Genomic DNA, 19,922 nt, shown 5'->3' on the forward strand with positions numbered 1-19,922 from the left:
CTTAAACAACACACTCTTGGGTGTCCTAATGCGTTTCCGCAAGGATTGCATTGCACTAACGGCAGATGTGCAGCAAATGTATTACTGTTTTGGTTTACGTGAGGATCACAGAGATTACTTAAGGTTTCTCTGGTATGAAGACAACAACCCAGATAGAAACATAACTGAGTACAGGATGAAAGTCCATGTATTTGGGAACAGCCCTTCACCAGCCGAAGCCATCTACTGCATGAGACGAGCAGCGCTACAGGGTGAGAAGGAACACGGGTCAGAACACAAGCAATATGTAGTTGAGGAACTTCTATGTCGATGATGGGCTGACATCAGTAGCTACTACAGAAGAAGCTATCATCATTCTAAGAAAAACACAAGCAATGTTGGTGGAGTCCAACATGAAACTACACAAGATTGCATCCAATAGCAAAACAGTTATGGAAGCCTTCCCTATGGAGGACCGTGCAAAAGACTTAAAAGATCTGGACCTAGGAGTGGATCATCTCCCCTTTCAACGGAGTCTGGGACTTTCCTGGAACCTGGAAACAGACAGCTTCTCAAGCCTTTTATGCTGAGAGGCATCCTGTCCACAGTGAATAGTCTTTATGAACCCCTTGGGTTCGTGGCTCCAATAACAATGCAAGGTAACACCTTAATCAGAGAACTGAGAAAAGTGGACACAGTGTGCATAATTATTAGGGCAATTTTACCTTAACCTTAAGCAGCTTCATTACTTAACTGACACCGAAAAGTCAAAAATGCCTTTCAGGCGGATGCAACGTTCTTGAAATAGCTAAACTATTGAGGCGTGACCACCGGACAATAAACGTTTTGTTGCAAAAAGTCAACTGGGGCGCAAGAAACGCATGGAGAAGAAAAGGTGCATATTAACTTCAAAAGATTTGAGAAGAATTAAACGTCAAGCTACCAGGAACCCATTATCCTCCAGTGCCACCATATTCCAGAACTGCAACCTACCTGGAGTGTCCAGAAGTACAAGGTGTCAAGTGCTCAGAGACATGGCCACGGTCAAGAAGGCTGAAACACGACCACCACTGAATAAGATTCACAAGTTGAAGCGTCAAGATTGGGCAAAGAAATACCTAAAAACAGATTTTTATGGACAGATGAAACTAGTGACTTGATGGGCCCGTGGCTGGATCAGTAATGGACACAGGGTACCACTTTGAGTCAGGTGCCAACAAGGTGGAGGAGGTGTGCTGGTATGGGCTGCTATCTTTAAGGGTGAGGTAGTTGGGCCTTTTCGGGTTGAAGATGGACTGAAACAACTCCCAAACCTACTGCCAGTTTCTACTGACACTTTCTTCAAGCAGTGGTACAGGAAGAAGTCCTCAGCATTCAAGAAGGCCATGATCTTTATGCCAGACAATGCTCCATCACATGCATCCAAGTACTCCACTGCTGGCTAGCCAGTAAAGGCCTCAAAGATGCCCGAATAATGACCTGACCCCCTTCCTCACTTGACTTAAATCCTATTGAGAACTTGTGGGCCCTTCTCAAATGTAAGATTTATAGTGAGGGAAGACAATACATCTATTTGAACAGCATTTGGAAGGCTGTGGTTTCTGCTTCAGCGAAAGTTGATCGTGAACAGATCAAGAAACTGACAGACTCTAAGGATGGAAGGCTCATGGCAGTTATTGAAAAGAAGGGTGGCTTTATTGGTTTTTGAAAGGCCAAAAATGTTATTTAATTATCATTGTGTTACTTATTTGTTACACTTACTCTAAAAATTGAGAATAAACAAGTGAGTTGGAATAAATTATTTTTGTAATTTAGTTGCCTAATAATTATGCACACTAATAGTTGCCTAATAATTGTGCACACTTATATTCCCCTGAGAAAGATGACAACTCACTTTTCCTTTGTTAAACATTCAGGTTTGAGGTTCAATAACATTTTGGATTGACTGAGAGCATTGTGTTTGTTCAACAATAAAATGAATCATGAGGAATACAATTTGCCTAATAATTGTGCACGCAGTGTAAAGGACCAGGGCACAAATAATAATATAATAATTATAATCAATCATTTTGCTCTTTGCTTAACCATCCTACATATAAAACCTTATTTCTTCATCAAAAATTGTGAATAACTCGCCACAGGTTAATGAGAAGGGTGTGCTTGAAAGGATGCACATAACTCTGCAATGTTGGGTTGTAATTGGAGAGAGTCTCAGTCTTAAATAATATTCCACACACAGTCTGTACCTGTATTTAGTTTTCATGCTAGTGAGGGTCGAGAATCCACTCTCACATAGGTATGTGGTTGCAAAATGCATCAGTGTCTTGACAACGCCATTTACCAAGGCAGGATACTCTGAGCACTGCCCTATCCAGAAATCTGTTTTAAATAACATTTTCACAGAGGCTCTCTTGTTCAGATATCGGTAAGTGGACTGGAGGCAGGGCATGAAAGGGATAACAAATCCAGTTGTTTGTGTCATCCGTTTCAGGAAAATACCTGCATAATTGCTTACCCAACTCACTCAGGTGCTTCACTCTATCACGTTTGACATTGTCCGTAAGCTTGGAGTTCATTTTCACACAAAACATACAATGATGGAAAGACCTTGTGTTTTCCTTGTTAATGCAGACAGAGAAGAGCTCCAACTTCTTAATCATAGCATCAATTTTTGTCCCGCACATTGAAAATAGTTGCGGAGAGTCCCTGTAATCCTAGATTCAGATCATTCAGCCGCGAAGAAACATCATCCAGATCGGCCAGTCGTGTGAGAAACTCGTCATCATGCAAGTGGTCAGACAAGTGAAAATGGTCAGTAAAGAAAACTTTAAGCTCATCTCTCAATAAATAAAAAAAACGTGTCAATACTTTGCCCCTAGATAACCAGCACACTTCTGTATGTTGTAAAAGCGTTACATGGTTGCTGCCCATATCATTGCATAGTGCAGAAAATACATGAGTTCAGGGGCCTTCCTTTAACAAAGTTAACCATTTTCACTGTAGTTTCCAAAACGTATTTTAAGCTGTCAGGCATTCCCTTGGCAGCAAGTTCCTCTTGGTGGATTCTGCAGTGTACCCAAGTGGCGTCGGTAGCAACTGCTTGCACGTGCTTTACCACTCCACTATGTCTCCCTGTCATATGGCTTTTGCACCATCAGTACAGATACCAACATGAGCAGCAGCTACGTTTGGCTATATATGGACCGTTAGTGGAATTCTTGCGAGAGAGTAGCGCTTAATGTGATTGGATGTTAATTATTTGACTAGGCTACCTGTATTTGACATGTCATTTCGCTGAACGCTAGATGGTTTTAATTGTATTTTTGGCAGTGAAACGAGGCTTCTCAGGCGAGAATAAAACCTCACCCAAATGTTTAACCCCGTTGGAAAATATAAATGGACTGTTTGAAAATGTGAAAAAATTAATTTAAAAAACATGTAATTTGGTGTACCCCTGACGGCATTACACGTACCTTACCCTAGTTTGGGAATACCTGCTCTAAACTAAAAAATGTACAATTATTTTAAAGATTTAAATTACAATATTACAATTACTCAATGGAAAACAAAGAGAGCTAGAGAGACTTCAACAGGTGGTTGGGATTATCATCTATACTGTAAATCTAAAACCGCATGGTGAAAAATACTTCATGCATTTTCAGCAGAGAAATATTTCCAGAAAAAAATATCATGGGAGGAACAAATTATTTCAAACAGAAGCCAACCCTAAAATCTCACAAGTATTCACAGAAAAGCATTTTGCTACACCCCAATAACATCTGCTATATATATATGTGTATGTGACCAATAACATTTTATTTGAGATTTTTAAAAATTGAATATCCCCCACCTGAAACGTACAGATGAGCAGCATCTTTTAGGTGAAGGTTTTATCATGGAGGAAGAATTACTTTATGCCATTGAGTCGTTCAAAATGGTAGACTCCCCATGTTTTAGATGGAATTCCAATTGCGGTATGTAAAATGTTCTTCACAGAAATTTAAGAAACCCTTACTATTCTTTTTGTGCTGTAAACCAATCCAGGAGCCAACAGGAGGGATTAATTTCCTTATTATTAAAGCAAGATGCGAACGGTCAATATAAAGACCCATTTAAACTTAAATTGGAGACTCCTCACGTTACTTGGTTGTGATGCCCGTATACTGTCAATCTATTTCCTTGAGAGTTAGAAAAGTCATACAAGATATCCACCATGATCAAGCAGGTTTCTTGGCAGGGAGATTCATAAAAGATAGTTTCAGAAGGCTTCTTAAAATGATTGATTATTATATTTTTGTAGGCTACACTGGCATTGCTGATAACTGTCTTGTCCAAATGTGTTGTGAGTTTTGTGTACATTGTTCTTATGATTGTCTTATCCTGTCATAAATTATTTTAAAATCTGTTAATTCATGTATTAATTAGTCATTTACCTTAATCATTCTTGGAGTGGAAACTTTATTTGCAGAGTTCACAACCAGCTACACTTGTGAGAAATAAGTTTTGGATTATTTCATAACCATAATTTGAGATTTGTAAATTTCTTTCATTGTTTTTTGTTTGGTGTGCTCCATATGAGCGTTGAGCATTTGTCTGGTTTCTCTTTCCTGATGATAATGTTGAGGTAGTGTGCACACACCTGAGCACGCATAGAAGTACCTGGCCTGCTGCACAGGAATTGTAGGAAAGTGTTTATTTAAAAGAAAATGTATATCCATTGCTGTCACGAACCGGCTCAAAGCCCGTAACAAAAGGGAGACAACGTGGAGATAAGGAGTAACAAAATATATATTTATTAAATAAGTAACTAAGTATAATATACAATGGTGTCTGTAATCAGTAATCAGTAGTGTAAGTGAGTGTTTTGCATGCATGAATGTGATAATGCAGGGTGTTGAAAGGTTCTAAAGCAAACAACCAAAAAACCACCAAGAAAAACAACCAAATCTATAAAGGTGTCTGCATGGAGAGAGTCTCCTCCATGAATGGGGAAGTGGTGTATTTATCCTGGGTGACACCGGGCCCAGGTGTTTCCCATGTAGCTGACGACCCTCCCAACTCCGCCCACCAGCATCCTAATAAGGAAATAACAAAGAGAGAATATGGCAGACAGAGTGGGAGAGTCGTCACAATTGCGAATTATAATATTTAAACTATAGTTCCTCACAGTAAGCTATTTGAAAAAGGTTTCAAACAATTAAGTATGTTTTCAAAATGCATACAGCCTCCAGCTCCTATTGCAGTGGTGGGTGACGCACTAATAGGCTGTTGCCTGCACTTGAATGTTGAATGGGAGGCGTGCTTCAATTACCAGTTTAGAATTGGTTTTTTTAGCTCTTAAGTGTGCAATAAAACTGTTTTAAACATGCGATTTGGATTTGTGGCGCAATGAATGGCTTATAAAAGTACATGTTTTACTCTAGCAGCAACCAGCTGATGAGCTGCAGAAGAAATCCCACTCAAAATAGGCTCTGTACGCGTGTGCGTATGATAGTTGTGTTGGATAAATAAGATGCATGATGACTAACGAATACACAGGCCAATTTAATTACACTAACCTATAGACCGATAAGCATGGCGGTGAAATTTATTTTCATCGACTGGTATTTACACCAATTAATTAAAAAGCATTATTTATCCGAGCATTTTTATCGGCTTTTCATGTATTTATTTTTACCGGCTAACAGAAACGCTGTCAGTTAATGTACTCTATTCACCCCTCATCTTAGTCCACTAACAGGGTGGAGGGTGCGGAGACTGCAGACTCACTGGCTTTAACAGTGGAAGTGCATTTCGGCACGAGGACGGAAATATGGGATGCAGGGAGCTTGGGAGATGGCTGGGTGAAAATACTGACCATGCAAAAGGTGTGGTTTCAAGCTAGATTATGCTGATACATGACAACTGTCCAAGCCAGAGAACTTGTCTACTGTATGTACTGTAATCAGGAACTTCACTTCCACATACCACATTGAGTGGAGTCCTTACTTCTGCCTTTTGGGCAGAGGATAAAAACACATTCTCATTGCTCGTAGTGACCGAAGAACAGTGAATTTCAAAGGTCCATTTGCACTAGCTTACTGTTGAACAGTGCTCTAGTCAGGTGGAGAGAAGAAGTAAAGTTTTTCAGAGGAGAGGAGCATTTTTGGGCTCCTTGGGAAAGTGGGCCATAAGTCCCTGTGGTGAGTGGTGCTATTCTGGGGTAGGCGCGGTGATGACGTGTAGCTGGCCCGGATTGAGAACAGACTCTATCTTCTGTCCGTATCCGAGAGGGGGGGCTGGGGAGCGGTGCTGATCGGAGAGATTCGCACGAGAGGGACCAGAGAGGCTGTATGTCTGCCACTGCGCACCCAGCTCCAAGACACCTTTGACAGGGGAGAGATCTGTCATAAAGGCCCTTCCAGAGCAGTGAGTATGGCACTGGGTCCACCTGCTTTAAGCTCTGGTTCTGGACAACTGCAGTGCTTGGCAATGCATATCTAGTTCTAGATGTGTAGCGCTAGATGCATGTCATAGGCTGAGCTCAGTGTTGGCTTCGTGAAGCATAGAGAACTGGGGATAACTATTTTTCCTCTACTTTATTTGCGGCTATTTGTTCCCAAAAACCCAAGCAACCCTGCAGTGAGAGGAGGTGGGCTGGGCTGCTATTTAAAGATCACATAACCAAGCCAGCTGCTCCCGTTTCCGCTCGCGTTGTAATTGAATCATCGCTAGTGGAGTGCCAGCCAGTGAAAGTGGTGCACTCTACAAATGATTATATAGTAGTGACTCAAGCAACAACAAGTTTGTGATTCCTCCTGACCTGTGCTTTCTGACCTGTGATGCCTGGTACTTGTTGACTGTGGAGGGGGGATAGGTGTGTGTGTGTGTGTGGAGAGGGGTGCAGGCAATAGCAGGACTTAAAAGTAACCTCCGAGGAAGAGTTGTTGTAGGTTTAGTCTGTGTTGGTTGTTGTGGGTTTAGTCTGTGCGGGTCACCTCAGGTTGTTTGCTACGGCAAGAGAATCTTTCATATCAATCGGAACTGATCAGAATGAGTTATAAGACAACCACTGACCCGGAGTTCATCAGGATCGAGTCAATCGGCTACTCACCACGGTGGAAATCATTACGGTCTCTAATTAGTCAGGACTATCACTGACCAATGTGTGTGCCAGGTCTCGCACCTTCTTGCTTGACAGTCCGTGTGAGGTCAGATGTAGTCGGACTGGAGACTGACGTGTTATGTGTCAAAGACAAGTGGTGTATATCTGGCATCGCTGTGGTAGAAGAGTGAGTGATTGAAGTCTCTGGACTGTCTGACTTTGACACAGTGAGACTTGTGGCGGCGCTGAAAAGCATTGATTGAGCGCAGCGTTATTGCCCAGCAGTGAGACTGTTAAAAACTCAAAAGGGAAACATTTTCATCCCTTTTCCACAAGCACCATCCTGAGGGTGTGCTGTGAGTATGAGAAGAAGAGAGAGCGTTGGAGGGAGAGAGCACAAATGACATGCAGTGATGCATTCAAAGGCTGAGAATAAATATGAGGGCATAACGAGATGTATAAGATCACACACACTTTTCTAAGATCGGGAAATGCTCGCCACTCTGCTCCAGATTCTGCTGTGACTCACCAAGCAGTGGTACTGGGCGAGTCAGGAGTGTGAGAAACGTCATCTTCAACCACCCTGACGTCTGCTGCCTCTGTTGTGTGTGTGTGCTTTCGCACCTTGTCCAATAATTCAGTGACTGCCTGTCATTCAATGTTAAAAGTCCAGTACATTTAGCCCAGGCTCTGAACTCAAGGAAAGGATGGGGCTTATCTGGTGTCACTGCCACTTGTTCAGTTTCATTCCTTTACCCTTTTAGCTTCCTTTTGTGGTTGAAAAGTGAAGCTTTGTTCCTACACTCATACAGCAATAGAAACTCATAAGGGGTAATGGTGCTTCTGAAAGAGAGTAATCAGTCATATTAAATGGTAGCCTGATGATGGGAAGTGTTTGTGTGAGCGGTAGAACCCTCTGCATAGCTGAGTCCTAGACAGACTATTAGCCTAGGTAATGGCTGTGTGTGACTGTGGTCATGCATTTATGATTGCAAGTGTGTCTGTGTGTAATAGAGCAGTAGAACCCTGTACTTGGCTGTGTCCTGGACAGAATTATTACCTCACGGCAGGGCATTGATTGGATGGTGTTTGTTTATAGCTCTGGTCAATGGAGCCTCTCAGGATGACAGCCATCACATTGTCTTAACAGGCTTTTCCCCATGTAGTCATATGGGTTACTAACACACTATTCATTAAAGAAGGACAATGTATAGTGATAGTCATTTGTGGGGCTGGGAATTTCCAGGGCCCTCACGGTATGAAATTGATACTTAGGTGCCAATTCAATATGTATTGCGATTCACACAATGTTATATGTATTGCAATTCAATACTGTGATTTTATTGCAATTCGATGTTACAAACATATTGGTCTCTGTCTGCTGCAGAGACGAGTACCATGAGAAGTTTTGATCAGTTAAATAAAAGTGCTGAAAACAAATTGCCTCCCTATAAAAAGAAAATTGAGAAGTTATGACATTTCGGTGCAGGTAAAGCAAATTCACAAAAATGATATTGTCAAAATGGTACAATATATCATATAATAATATCCCAATATATAACTATCCACCCCCCGCTGCTATCACTAGTACCCCGCTATCACTCATGCAAGAAATTGAATTTATGGGTCTTTCTATAAACTAAGGTACCAGTGAGGATTTCCTACACTGGATAACTTGTTACAAAGCTGTTGATAACCGAAAGAGTCGCCTTACCTTGTATTTGTTATGGATCCCCATTAGCTGCTGCTAAGGCCCGGCAAATTAAGGCAGTTATACAATTTTTAAAACATTTACAATACATTCATTACTGAATTGACAACACACTAAGTGTGTGCCCTCAGGCCCATACTCCACTACCACATATGTGAAATCCATGAGTACATGTGTGTATAGTGCGTATGTTATCGTGTCTGTGTATGCATGTGTCTGTGCCTATGTTTGTCACTTCACAGTCCCGCTGTTCCATAAGGTGTATTTTTACCTGCTTTTTAAATCTGATTCTACTGCTTGCATCAGTTACCTGATGTGGAATAGAGTTCCATCTAGTCATGGCTCTATGTAGTACTGTGCGCCACCCATAGCCTGTTCTGGACTTGGGGATTGTGAAGAGACCTCTGGTGGCATGTCTTGTGGGGTATGCATGGGTGTCCGAACTGTGTGCTAATATTTTAAACAGACAGCTGGGTACCTTCAGCTTCTTACAAAAACATGTAATGAGGAAGTCAATCTCTCTTCCACTTTGTGCCATGAGAGATTGACAGGCATGTCATTATTGTTAGTTCGCCGTGTATTTTTAAAGGCCAGCTGTACTGCCTTGTTCTGAGCCAACTGCAATTTTCCCAAGTCCGTCTTCGTGGCATCTGACCACACGACTGAACAGTAGTCCAGGTGCGACAAAACTAGGGCCTGTAAGACCTGCCTTGTTGAGTGTTAAGAAGGCAGTGCAGCGCCTTATCATCGACATACTTCTCCCTATCTTAGCTACTGTTGTATCAATATGTTTTGACCATGACAGTTTATAATCCAGGGTTACTCCATGCAGTTTAGTTACCTCAACTTGCTCTATTTCAATATTATGCATTACGAGATGTAGTTGCGCTTTAGGGTTTATTGAATGAGTTGTCCCAAATACAATGCTTTTAGTTTTGGAAATATTTAGGACTAACTTATTCCTTGCTACCCATTCCGAAACTAACTGCATCTCTTTGTTAAGTGTTGTCGTAAAGTAAACATTGAAAAAAGCCCGGGCCTAAACAGCTACCCTGGGGAATTCCTGCTTCTACCTGGATTGTTTGATGGGCTTCCATTAAAGAACACCCTCTGTGTTCTGTTAGACAAGTAACTCTAATGTCAAAAGCTGCACTGAAGTCTAACAAGTCAGCCCCCACAATCATTTAATCATCAATTTCTCTCAGCCAATCATCAGTCGTTTGTGTAAGTGCTGTGCTTGTTCAGTGTCCTTCCCTATATGTGTGCTGAAAGTCTGTTGTGAATTTGTTGACTGTGAAATAGCATTGTGGTCAAACACAGTTTTTTCCAGAAGTTTACTAAGGGTTGGTAACAGGCTGATTGGTCAGCTATTTGAGTCAGTAAGGGGGGCTTGACTATTCTTGGGAAGCGGAATGACTTTAGCTTCTCTCCCCATCCTGAGAGTGCACACTTTCTAGTAGGATTACATTACAAATGTGGCAATATTGTCAGATTGTCAGACCCCGGTGTCAGACCCTCGTTGTTGATAGACAACAATATTTGTTTTCACCTCTTCCACACTGACTTTACGGGAATTCAATAGTACAATTCTTTTCATAATTTGGTCGGATATGCTTGGATGTGACGTGTCAACATTTTGATTCTCGCATGTCATCCTTAAGTTTGCTTATCTTGCAAATGAAAAAGTCATTAAAGTAGTTAGCAATATCAGTGGGTTTTGTGATAAATGAGCCATCTGATTCTATGAATGAGGGAGCCAAGTTCTCTTTTCTCCCCCAATATTAAGTGCTCAAAAATGTTTTACTATCATTCTTTATATTTATCTTTTTCATAGTATAGTTTATTTTTATTTAACTTAGTCACATGATTTCTTCATTTGCAGTATGTTTGCCAATCAGTTGGGCTGCCAGACTTATTTGCCATACCTTTTGCCTCTCAACCATACAAGTTTTCAATTCCTTATCAATCCAAGGGGATTTTTTACAGTTTTTACAGTAATTTTCTTAATGGGTGTGTGTGCTTATTAGTAACAGGAATAAGCAATGCCTGGATCCACGTTGGATCTAATATCCCTAGCAAATTGATGTTTATCATCTGTTGTCTGCTTGATTAACCGAGAATTTCATGTTTTCATGTTATTGTGCCTCGGATTGGACACCAAGTCTATCGTGCTCAATTGACTATAGACTATTGCGCAACATTATTATTATTATTTTTTTTTTTACCTTTATTTTACTAGGCAAGTTAGTTAAGAACAAATTCTTATTTTCAATGACTGCCTAGGAACAGTGGGTTAACTGCCTGTTCAAGGCCTAGTGGGCTAGTGGGCTTATTCAATAGCCTAGTGGGCTTATTCACAATATGATCTGGCAATGAAATAACATGACATACATTTTGCTTTCCATGTTACACCTGCAATTTTAAACAATACAATTGGCCAGAAGTAGCCTACCTGAATTTGGAGCTCAAAAATTAAATTACATGAATAGTCGGCCTACCTTCAAAATCAGACATTTCCTGAATTTGGTGCTTGAAAAGTCCTTGTAATTATTGTAGCCAATTTATGTTCCCCTGCTCCCTTAATTGTCCTTGATTTCATTTTTGATCGGTTTTGGTGATAAATGTGGCCACTTTCGTTTGTGTGGGTGTTGGGTGTTGCGAAACTCTGGCTTCACTTGGCTTTCCAGTCAAATCCTTCCATTAAAAAGGAACCAGTTTTTTGGTCACTTTCTCATTATAAAAACAGCGATGGTGAGATTAATGATACCGCTATTCATGGCTTTATTATGCGCCTCCCTCGGCCACATAGGCTACAGAAAAATCACCATGCATGCATCCAATCTGTCAGGCAAAGTCCACATTATTGTCACAGATTTTAAAATATAATAATAATTAAAATATCAATGCATTGACAAGGCCAAAAAATTCATTATTCTTAGTGGTAATGGCATACTTTTTATGACATTTTTTATATATATATATATATATATATATATATATTCATTCTTTTGGGGGGTCAATTAGGCCCTATGTGTACAATTTATATAAAATATACAATTATACAACATTGACGTCCTTTACAATTTAAGTGCTTGAAAAATTCCCTAAAAGTCCATGAATTTGGCTAGCCAATGTTTATTATTATTTTTTTCAAACTTTATTTAACCAGGTAGGCTAGTTGAGAACTATTTCTCATTTACAACTGTGACCTGGCCAAGATAAAGCAAAGCAGTATGACACAAACAACACAGAGTTACACATGGGATAAACAATTGTACAGTCAATAACACAATAGAAAAATCTATGTACAGTGTGTGAAAATGTAGTAAGGCAATAAATAAATAGGCCGTAGTGGCAAAATAATTACAATTTAGCAATTAAACACTGGAGTGATAGATGACCAGAAGATGAATGTGCAAGTAGAGATACTGGAGTGCAAAGGAGCAAAAAATAAATAACAATATGGGGATGAGGTAGTTGGGTGGGCTATTTACAGATGAAATGATCGGTAAGCTGCTCTGACAGCTGATGCTTAAAGTTAGTGAGGGAGATATAAGACTCCAGCTTTGGTGATTTTTGCAGCCAAATGAGGAGTTGGCTTTGGGGATGACCAGTGAAATATATCTGCTGGAGCGCGTCTGTATGAACCCCGCTTAAAGGATCTATAGTCCTAGACCTATGTTGTTGTATAGGTGGAGATATGGACCAATTTTGCATATTCACTTTTATTCCACCAAGTACACATGTGGAACTGCATGAAATCTTTTATTTTTATTTATTTTTTCACCATTTAGAAATATTTATCTCAATGTCACACATTGGCCCCATTTATTAATAGAAAGACCCTTACCCCGGGAATACGGTATATTTCAACACTACTGTTGGTACAGAAACGGTAGGACGGTATGAAAATCTGGATACCGCTGTCGTGTCTATACTATGGTTAAATGAGATGACATGCTATTTTCAAATCAATTACCTAACGTGTAATTGGTTACGTGATTGAATTAACCCATGCAACAATTAAACCATTAATAACATGGGGCACCACGGAAGCATTTGTTTATGTAGAGCGGCTATCTCCCGAATCCGCTCTTAAAGATCTGAAGATCTTTTATATCAATCGCAGTCAAGCTGTCATGAATTATTCTTTACCTAATATCAGTCTCATCTGAACGTTGTAAAATTCTTGGTTATCTGCACGAACCCAGCCTATTTACTAATTTATTAAACAATTACAGAATATACAATACATAATAACATTATACATTAAATACCGTCCCTAGTGGACTAAACAAAAACAGTTTGGTTATAACACAATGAAGCGAAGTGGGTTTTGGAAAGAAGACTAAGGAACATGGGTCTTTATCGGACCTGGGAAACATAAATACATATGCCACTATCGATCGCTCATTCGGAAAAGCAATGCATTGTATTTACGTGAAGCTGGCTTCGATATTTGAGCTGGTGATGTAAGACTATGGTTTTGCCCAGTCGATGTCGCACTTGTCCTTTGTGGAATCTTTCGGGTCGTCATGTGAGAGGTTCACGTGGTCTGAGAGGTTCACCTCACTCTGGAGAGGCTTCCTCGTCGGTCATTGTTCTCGTACTAGATTTGCACATATGTTCAGCTGCAGTGTGATATGCTAGTTTAGTATGTGCTTCTTCTTTAGGTGATCAATACTTCAGAGTTCATACCATTTCACGTGTGGAGCAAGCTCTCTCGTTTCCCAGCCTGTAGAGTTGAAATTATCCCTTTTCGACGTGGAGGACATGTTCTCCCGTTATGTGGAACTGAGTTGACTTTTCGTCACGGAGGCTTTTATCCAAGAATGTAAAAGGGGTTGCTTCATCATTTCCAACCAATGTCTATTCACTTGGGTGTGGCTACTGACTTAGTTAAACTTTACAATGAAGGCCAATTCTCTAATTTTAAAGGTTAATGTTGGGGCAAGGAGTTCCCCTCAGGGAACCCCACCCCCTCCCGTTCAGCTGAAAAGGTGGCGCAGGGAATTCAAAAATATTCTTTAGAAATATTTAACTTTCACACATTAACAAGTCCAATACCTCAAATGAAAGACAAACATCTTGTTCATCTACCCATCATGTCAGATTTTTTAAATGTTTTACAGCGAAAACACAACATATTTATGTTAGACCACCACCAAATCAAAGAAAAAAACGCAGCCATTTTTTCCAGCCACAGATAAAATCACAAAAGCGGGATTAGAAATAAAATGAATCACTAACCTCTTGAAAATCTTCGTCAGATGACAGTCATATGACATGTTACACAGTACATTTATGTTTTGTTCGATAATATGCATTTTTATATCCACAAATCTCGGTTTACATTGATGCTCCAAAATATCCGGAGGTATTATAGAAAGCTACTCCAGATAACAGAAATACTCATCATAAACTTTGACTAAAGATACATGTTCTACATATAATTAAAGATACACTGGTTCTAAATGCAACCGCTGTATCAGATTTTTTAAAAACGTTACGGAAAAAGCCTAACATTGCAATAATCTGAGACGGCGCTCAGACGTAACCGCCATGTTGGAGTCAACAGAAATACGAAATTACAACATAAATATTCCCTTACCTTTGATGATCTTTCATCAGAATGTAGTGCAAGGAGTCCTAGTTCCACAATAAATCGTTGTTTTGTTCCATAATGTCCAATAGTAGTGTCCAAGTAGCTGCATATGCTGTCACTTTCAGCTCACGTGCCCAAAAACTGACTGCTGGTCCAAGATAACTCGCACGAAAACGTCCAAAAGCTATATTCCAGGTCGAATAAACTGGTCAAACTAAGTAGAGAATCAATCTTCAGGATGTTATTATCATATATATCCAATAACGTTCCAACCGGATCATACGTTTTCATCTGGAGCCGAATGGAACAGCCGTAGCACCCACAGAGAAATGCGCCACAGCAAAATGGCATTCTGTCGGGACACTGACTATTTTCCCTCTCATTAGGTCAAAGTTCACAGCAAATGCTCCATTACACTTTCTACTGAATGAGGACATCTACTGGAAGGCGTAGGAAGTGCTTCCAGATCCATATCTTGTTGGGAAAGGAGGGGGCGATGACTTCAAAGTTGCCCCAACTTTCATAATTTCACTTCTTGTTTGGAAGATTGCCTGCTCTGAGTTCTGTTATACTCACAGACATAATTCAAACAGTTTTAGAAACTTCAGAGTGTTTTCTATCCAATCGTAATAATAATATGCATATATTAGTAATCTAGGACAGAGCTTGATGCAGTTCACTATGGGCATGCAATTCATCCAAAGTGAAAATACTGCCCCCTATCCTCAACAACTCATCACATTACATAATTTACATAATTTTTCAAATAGTTTCATCTTTACTCATTCATTTTATACAAGAATTAGATGCAAGCCTCATAACTGAGAATCCTGTTTAAACAGAGTTAGGGTAATGTGGCTGTATTGTCTTTCATGAGGTCACAAACATGAAACAAAACGGACCATTCGTAGCTGGCTTCTCCACTGACTGTTTACACATTGTCCAAAATAGGAATATTGTTCAATTCTCAAATTCGGGGATGTAGTAGAATTTGGCAGGAGAGTTCGTTTGTTCTACTGTGACCCTCTCTCTCCCATACGGCATGGTCAGGTCTCTCCCATACGGCATGCCCCCCCCCCCCTCACATCTCTGCTAGCCAATTCACTGAACGCCCAACCCTAGAGTGAGTCCTTGTGTGAATGTAGGACTCACAGCTATTGAGCACTGGCCTTCCAATGTCTTTAAAAAATTGTTTTTTTACCACATTTACAAAAATGACACTTGGATCAATGACTTCATGGTTAAAGTACCTGTAGAATACCTGTTTTAAACCATGAAGAACCTGTTTCGAGGACATATTGGCAGGTTGTTTCTTGGTAGCACACAGCTTGTTGGACTCTCAGGCAAAGCAGCGCTGGCTCCCTCCTTGTAGATTGTTTTATAGAAGACTTCAACAGAGCAGACTGATTCAGGGTCAAGCCTTTACATTGTTACATACCATAATTACATACCAAGCACCAACATGCATTACTGGGATGGAGCGTCATTCTTATGTGTCTCTGCCATGAGGTTAACCTTTGTTAACCACTGTACTTGTAACTTTGTGCCTTAGCAGAAGTAAGACTTTAGCCCAAACATTCTCAACTATAAGCAAGTCATAACTATTTCATGGTGGGAGGTTGCAGGAAATGATCTGATGGTAGTAATATAAGGCCTCTGAATGGGCAGCAAGTTAGGTTGTGTTGTAAGACAGAACAGTTGTAGCTATTACTGTCCCTCCAGCTTTTTCATTACTTTCTCCTTTTACATTACTTTCTCCTTTTACCTCTCACTCATTCACTCACTCACCACACACAAAGACATTACACCTAACGTGGTCCCTGCAAATAAATTTTTAATACCCTTTCCCAGATTTGTGCCTAGACACAATCCTGTCTCTGAGCTCTTACGGACAATTCCTTCGACCCCATGGCTTGGTTTTTGCTCTGACATGCACTGTCAACTGTGGGACAGGTGCGTGCCTTTCCAAATCATGTCCAATCAATTGAATTGACTAAATAACTGCTACAGCCTACCGCCATCGTGCGTTCGCTCTTCTTTCAAACTAAACATCAGTTCTGTTGACTGTTGTATTTAACTTTCGGCAAACAAACTTGCAGCCCTCTTCAAATAGTCTATTCGTATAAAACTTTAAAAAATATATATATAAAATGTCCAGCAAGCTATTCTAGTCTAGCTTTTCCTGCCAGGGTTTTTTAACGAGAGGGCAGCGGAGCACAGGCGCATGCGTATTGCAAAAGAGACAGTTAAGTTAGAAGCTTATTATCTATAAACCCATCATTCATTAGCTAAATGTAAGGCTACTACTGCATTGAATTTATTACCTGAAATAGGTAGGCTAGGATGTTTTGAACAGGATTATCTATTTTCCTGCAATTTGAAGGGAATTGATGGAGAGTCTGCTCGTGCATGCTCTGATTAAAAGCAATGATAATAGAGGGATAGGCTGTTTTTAAAACTGCAGCAGCAAAAAAAAAAATCTTTACAATTCAAAAATCCGCTGATCACCAAAAGCCAGAAGGAGATGTGTAAATTATACGTGCATTCGGTCCTTGTATTACTGTAGCAGTATGCTATGCCGCAGCAAATGTAAGCATACCTGTCACAAGTTTTAAGAAAGTTACCATGATGGGTCAACATGCGGTGTGAACTGCATTCCATACCGAGATGGTCTGTCCACACCATGAGCATTTATGATTGATCATGCAGAGAGAAGGCCATAGGGACGCCAGGTTTAGACATAGCATATTAACAGTTTAACGTCATGCTGTTAATATCAATAATTTATTATCATTTTCTAGTTTCTCACAGTTATTTAACCTGGGAAAAGGGAGTGGTTTTGGGTGGTTCCCGCCATTCAACCCTAACCTGCACCCACACTTTTTCACCTCTCCCTTGACACTCCATCATTTCTCCCTTGACACGCACACACACCATTCCTGTGCTTGTCCTTCATTCTCCCTGAAAAGGTCCCTGTTACAGCAGATCTGCTCGAGTTGGCGACACTAAAAATAAATTGCGAACGTGCTCCCGTTCTGTTCCCAAGGTTTAATATTGTCCCCCTGGCTATGACACTGTCACACCAAGCTGCAGCTAGAGGTGTGTGTGTGTGTGTGTGTGTGTGTGTGTGTGTGTGTGTGTGTGTGTGTGAGCATGTATTTTAACTCTTTTCCCAAGTTAATATTTAGTTACCACAGACCACAATGTGTTCATTGCTAATTGTTTTTATTAACTAGCTTAGAATTCAGATTTGGATGTAAATCTGAAGAGGGAAAAAAATGCATTTTTCAAACAATCGTCAAGACAATGTGTGTTTGCGTGTCAGTGATGCCATTACCCTTCTCCTCACTCCAAATACTCTAAATATGTAAGTGTTGTTTTATGTGGAATGTCACTTGTTTATCAATCCCCATTTAAAACTGGTAAAATGCTCTCCCCTCCCAGCTGTGTGTGACTGACTGTGTGTTGTGCTCTCTCTGGACATGGGACTGAACCGAGAGGGCATCTCCAGGGAGGCCTGAAACCTCTCCCCACAGACCTACCTACTGCTGCTGAAGACCACCACCTTCCAACACCAATGACCTTCTCCAGTGTACATCTTTTCAGTTTTACATAAATGCTACTCATTAAAGTTGACCTTTTGCCATTTACCTCTGCAGGCTAATAAATAATGTTGCCGTTTCTTTTTCAGGAACCGTTGACTGTTGCGCCTCAGACCTTGTAATGGAAAATCGTGGTAAGTTTGGCTTCATTTTCATTGTGATTTGTGTAGTAGTGCAATATAGACCTGGGTGTGTTTATGGGGCAGTTTGTTTTTGCTGCTACTCGGCGCACAGCAGACAGCTCAGTTCTCTATGGCGCCCGCTGTAGGCAAGGGAGACAGGCTCCCTCCCTTTCTTGTTAGCACCAGTCTGTGTGTTAAGCTTCAGTTCCGTCTGCCTGCTGAAGAGGCCTGGCCCAGTCTGTTTTCCAGGTCGACAGGTTCCGGGCTCATGCGGATTGGCCCAGCTCTGTCTCCTGCTTTCTGGAAGCCAGCCCAGTTTATGTGGGGCAGTGAGAAAGGGCCGTACAACTACAGACTCCATCTTCAGAAGCAGAGAAAAGGAAGGGTCATATCTAGTCAGTTGTAAAACTGAAATGTGTATTCCGCATTTAAACCAAACCCTCTGAATCAGAGAGGTGCGGAGGGCTGCCTTAATAAACATCCACTTCATCAGTGCCTGGGGAACAGTGGGGTTAACTGCCTTGTTCAGGTGCAGAACGACAGACTTTTTTACCTTGTCGGCTCTGGGATTCGATCCAGCAACCTTTCGGTTACTGGCCAAATGCTCCTACCCGAGAGAGACAGCCCAAGAAGGTCAGAGACCTCATCTGTTCAAATCAGCAAATACTTTAGCTGTGCTTGATTGAGCTTGCCTAGCACAATGGAACCAATATAACAGTCCCCAAAGTGACCTTGGAGGCGGCTTATTGTAGAGAAATAAACATTAAATTCTCTGGCAATGTTACCTAAATAGTTCTGTTTTCTTTATTCTGAATGTTTTTTTTCACTTGTTCAATGGTCTATTTTCTTCTTCGTACTTTTAAAACATTAACATCAAACAAGTGCACACTTTAAAATACAGAGCATAAATCCACTTTACCTAAAGCAGAATTAAAAAATGTTCCACAAATAACCCTCTCTTACTGTATGATTTCACATGAAAACCACAGTGTATTTCATGTTCATACAATAGAAACACTTATATATGAAAACATAAATAACTGAATGTTTTTCTAGAAACTGCTACCAATAAAGAAAACTGACAACAATACATTCAGCTTTAAGATAGTGGCACCACCGTAAAATCGTCTTTTTTTCATGCACCCGCATTGTCTGCACTAAACGTCCACACTCCAGATAACGTGATAATACCTTGACAAAGTTATTAAATTGCATGTTATGACATTTTTTTTTATATTGGAACTTTTGGAAATTCTGTTAAAAAGAACGGACAAGTTTACATCTGCAAAGTCCTGGTGCTTTCTTTATTTTGAAGAACGGCACTTGCACTTGGCCAGAACTTGCTGTTTTTCCTGACTACCACAGTGCAACAGCACCATCTATTGGCCTAATGGACTACTAATGCTAAAGTATGTAGAATATACAATTTTAGATGAATTCAGACAAATACATTAACAAATTGGTTTAAATAATAATAATAAAGGGGTGTCTGTTTTTAGTGACTTTGTTTTCAATCCATTACAGCAACAATTCTGGTGGACATTCCTACAGTCAGCATACTAATTGCACGCTCCTTCAAAAGCTGTGGCATTGTGTTGTGTGACAACAGCACTTTTTAGTGTGGTCTTTTATTGTCCCCAGCACAAGGTGCAACTGTGTAATGATCATGCTTTTTAATCAGCTTCTTGATATGCCACACCTGTCACTTGGATGGATTATCTTGGCAAAGGAGATATGCTCACTAACAAGGATGTACACAAATTTGAGAGAAACAAACAAGCTTTTTGTGCATATGGAACATTTCTGGAATCTTTTCTTT

General features: G+C 40.4%; 1 protein-coding gene across 1 annotated transcript in view; it reads left to right on the forward strand.

Annotated features, from left to right (window-relative positions):
* Nucleotides 1-19,922, forward strand: part of phactr4b (phosphatase and actin regulator 4b) — a 53,292-nt gene that overhangs the window by 11,547 nt on the left and 21,823 nt on the right. The window contains 2 exon segments of the mRNA XM_042314290.1: nucleotides 17,860-17,969; nucleotides 18,071-18,115. Coding sequence (XP_042170224.1) covers nucleotides 17,860-17,969; nucleotides 18,071-18,115 — 155 coding nt within the window.

This window comes from Oncorhynchus tshawytscha, linkage group LG03 (assembly GCF_018296145.1).
Source record: "Oncorhynchus tshawytscha isolate Ot180627B linkage group LG03, Otsh_v2.0, whole genome shotgun sequence".
In the NCBI taxonomy this organism is placed as follows: domain Eukaryota; kingdom Metazoa; phylum Chordata; class Actinopteri; order Salmoniformes; family Salmonidae; genus Oncorhynchus; species Oncorhynchus tshawytscha.